General features: G+C 32.8%; 1 protein-coding gene across 1 annotated transcript; it reads right to left on the reverse strand.

Annotated features, from left to right (window-relative positions):
* Positions 1-238: 238 nt before the first annotated feature.
* LOC8279572 (dof zinc finger protein DOF2.4) lies at positions 239-2,484 on the reverse strand. Its single transcript, XM_015724516.3, has 2 exons — positions 1,870-2,484; positions 239-1,681 (listed from the first exon to the last, which is right to left on the reverse strand). The coding sequence occupies exons 1-2, from the start codon at positions 1,921-1,923 to the stop codon at positions 671-673; spliced, it is 1,065 nt and encodes a 354-aa protein (XP_015580002.2). The 5' UTR covers positions 1,924-2,484; the 3' UTR covers positions 239-670.
* Positions 2,485-4,143: the final 1,659 nt, after the last annotated feature.

Here is a 4,143-nt window from a genome sequence, read left to right on the forward strand (position 1 = left end):
TTGTCACGTTTCGAATTGCTGAGTTAAATTAACAACTAGCGTCGAGAACAAATACAGTTAAAGTCCATCATCTTTAACTACTTTGTGAATAATAATAAACAGAATTTAAAGAGAGAGTTTCTTTTCTCAATGTATGAACTTTGATTTTGGGTTTGCACATGTCCTCTAAAATAAATTCATTTGACATGCATAATTAAAAGAAAAAGAATGGAAAATTGAAATTTTGGAATCATACAAGTTCATATGGAACTCAAAAACATATAGTTTTCATCAGCATATGTATGTGATACAAACTAGCTCGCATAGATTCACCATACGCTCATCTGTGGTAAACATGCTACTACATCGCAACCTAAAACTACAATAAGAAGTAAGAAAGAAACGAAGTAACTCCAGAAAAACCAAAAAAGAAAAAAAGAAGAAAGACAAAAGCCTACCGTTCTAGGGTTTTCTAGTTAATCTTGAAAGAAGCAAACTCCTTCATCCATCTTCCAAACTCCTCTATCTTGAACTTGAGCAGTAAAATTTCCAGCTATGGAGATTCAAGAAGACGAGTGATTGATGAAAATGATGATCCTAACTACTTGTGATTTTCTTTAACTGAGGAAAGGGAAATAGGAAAAACTGAAGCTTGAACCCATGGTTAAGCACAGACCAGCAAAGACAATATCTATAATGGATTACTAGTAGAAGAAGAGCTAAAACTAGAAAGATCTGTCCATGCGGTACTACTCCAATACTGATCACTTCCTGGATTATTAATTCCCAAGAACTGCCTTGACAAATTAAGCTCATGGTTGTCTTCCATTTTCACTGAGGCGAATTGGGTAGTTAAAGAAGTTGATGTCCTTGGCCTAACCTGGCCTCCAATCCCACCACCATAACCAGATGGCTCAGCTCCACCCTCAAAAGGGTATAACCCAGCAGAAGAAGAAGGATCTAACCCACCCAAGAATGGAAATTGCTGTCCTTGTTGCAACCTCCACTGCTCTAAACCACCCATTGACAAAAGAGAACCACCAGCAACACCACTACCTCCACCAAGACCAGTACTAGCTAAAGCACTCCCTATCTGAAAATTCAAGTCACTAGTTCCTCCAACAGGTGCTGAAAGGGCACCATAATTTAACCCAATATCACATGGAGCATATTCATTAAGATGATGCAGAGGAGCCATGAATCTCAAAGGTGGAACCTGTGGTCCAAGACCTAAAATATCACTGGTTCCACTGGAAGACAGAGTGCTTGAAGTACCGGAGGCTGTTTGGCGATCACTACTGACAGGAGATTTGGAGCTGCTGCTTCCTTTGCTTCTCTTGTTCCTCCTGCAACCACCACCAACAGGGACATTTCTTAGGGCACCACCTCTTGTCCAGTACCTTCTACAGGTTTTGCAAAAGTGCCTAGGCTGTGTGAGACTATAGTTGTTGAAGTAGCAAAACTTAGTGTTTGTTGATTCGCATCTTGGACATTTTAATGCTGCCTCTGGCATAGGTATGTTAGCCAAGCGAGCTCGATCCGCCATCGAACCTGGCCGGATCGAGCCAGCACCACCACTTCCATGAGGTGGTGGTGGTGGAGGAGGAGGAGGAGGAGGTGGAGGAGTAGGAGGAATAAGGTGAGCATTTGCACCGGTACTTGCGCCAGGTTGGTGATGATGATGATGATGATGATTTGGTTGCTGTAAAATAGAGAGAAAAAAAGATATAAATATAAAAGCCGAAATCAAATATCTGGTATATTCAAAATAAAGATAGAAGAAAACAAAAGTAAACAAGAATATTTATCTTTTGAAATTTTTCCCTTTAGGCAAAGAAAAATTTAAGAACCAAAAGAAAAAAGAGAGAGAGAAATTGAAGAAACCCTTACTCGTTGCTGCCAGTTGGCTGGATCAAGATAAGCTGGAAGAGAAGAAAAAACCATGGTTCTTGATCTTTCTCTTTTTGTAAAGGTTGTTTGGGTTGTTTTTTTTTTTTTTTGTTTCTCTTTGAGGGTGAGATAATACAAGTGGAGAATCACATCAACAAGAGGGAGTGGTTTTTTTTTTTTTTTTTTTTTGTGGTTTTGCAGAGACAAGAGAAAGAAAGCAAGAAAGAAAAGAGTGAAGGTGGAATGAGGAGAAGAATAAAGGAGGAGGGTGGGGAGGGGACTTTATACTTAATTTATATGTAATTGTGTATTTTATGGGTTATATTACCATACACATATAAATTAGTAATTTGGTCCTTTGGTAAACTTGACTGCTTTTGTTTTATATATAAAAATTGCTTTTTAGGGTTCAGAGAAGCTGATGTTTCTTAACCCATAAGCTTCTTTATGATTCTTTTGTGGGTTTGAGAAAAAGAGAATTAGTGCCATCCTCTCTCTCTCTCTTGCATGGAAAAAGTTCTGCCTGTTTGTCTTTGTATATAGTATGATTTACTTAGTGGGTACTCAAGAGAGAGAGAGAGGGGATTAGTAGCTAGCTTATTAGCAGTATTTTAATTGGGTTGTGATTTAAATTATAATTAAAAACATTATGATTAATTTAACAGCATGTACCTAACAAATATTTTGAAATTAAATCTTAAATGTGTAATTGTATTAAAAAATTTAAAATAATATTTTACCACTCTTACAAATTAAACCAAGATATCTTAAAAGAAAACATTAGGGTTAAGATAAAAGAGATGTCAATTAAAAGAAAGAAGCCCCTTCTGTTCCTTATCGTGTCTCTCTCTCTCTCTCTCTCTCTCTCTCTCTCTCTCTCTCCAGTTTGCATGGGAATATAATATACTAATATACAGATCATTGCTCGGCCTACACATGCTACACTCCCTATGAGCGCGTGGTTACACTCACAAACATGGTGGATGGTGATAGGCTGATCGCCATTGGACTTTGGTCCTCCTCCTTAGTTCGTTAGGATGCAAAGATGTGAATCTTGGCTTAATTAAACTCCGTCCATCGTGTCATTTGACTAAATTAGTTACATACTAACACATCATAAATATAATTAACAATAATATCTTTTGCTACTATATAACTAGTTGACGAAAAATAATCTATAGAAAATTTAAAAACAATCTATTAAATAAGGACCAATTAAACCTATTCTTTAATTAAATACCCAATAGCAATTCCAATTATAAATACTGATGACGTGTACAATTTATGAGATCATTAACTCTTTTGTTTTCAATATGAAAACATCAATAATTTTATTGTATTATTTGTGCTCTTATAAAATTACTATTTATGCGTATTTAATTCATATATATAATTGCATTAATATATTCTTTTTAGTTTATTTTATTAATTGAGTTAGATTAAAATTCTAATTCAAAATCTCTATATTGATAAAGAAAATTATAGAGTTGGAAACATTAACAAAATCATAATCAGATAATATGAAAGGATAAGACCACAGAATAATGTACCTTTGACAATGACATATATAAGGATGAAGAGAATAACAGCATTTCATGAGCCTAACTTAACAAGCCTAGCCCATTTTTTCAATTTGGCGCAAGCAATTTTTATTTATTAAGGAATTTTTAAAAAATATATTAAAATAAATAAATGTTCCAAATATAATTTTTTAATTTTTTTTTAAATCTTACTATATGGTCCTTCTTCAGTTGTTTTTAATTTATTTTTATGTTTTTCAATTGTTCTAACTAAAAACAATATAAAAAACCAAAAGTCAACAGAAATCCTAAATTTGAAAAAAATATTTAAAATACATATTTTTAATATTCTATTGCAGTAGAAATGCAAAAAAAAATAAAAACTATAAATTTGATAAGTAGAGCAAAAAAAAAACATACAAGTATTTCTCACATTTTTTCAATTATTATTATTATTATTGAGGGTTAAATATTATTTATCTCGGAGATTTGGTCTAATATATAACTTGGTTTCTGTATTTTTTATTATAGTAAAACCCCCTTTTGTATTAGTTCAAGGACAAAACTGGTGATTTAATATTACAATTTGATCCTTAAACTTATTATCAAGTATCAAAATCGTCCAGAATTAATTTTATTATCAAATATAGTAAAATTTTATTCTTAGAACAAGTTAATCTTAGTATTTAATTAAAATAATAAATTTAATATTTTTTAACTTGTTTATATCTTTTATTCTTTTAGTATATTTTAA

Source organism: Ricinus communis, chromosome 10, assembly GCF_019578655.1.
Source record: "Ricinus communis isolate WT05 ecotype wild-type chromosome 10, ASM1957865v1, whole genome shotgun sequence".
NCBI classification, from domain to species: Eukaryota; Viridiplantae; Streptophyta; class Magnoliopsida; order Malpighiales; family Euphorbiaceae; genus Ricinus; species Ricinus communis.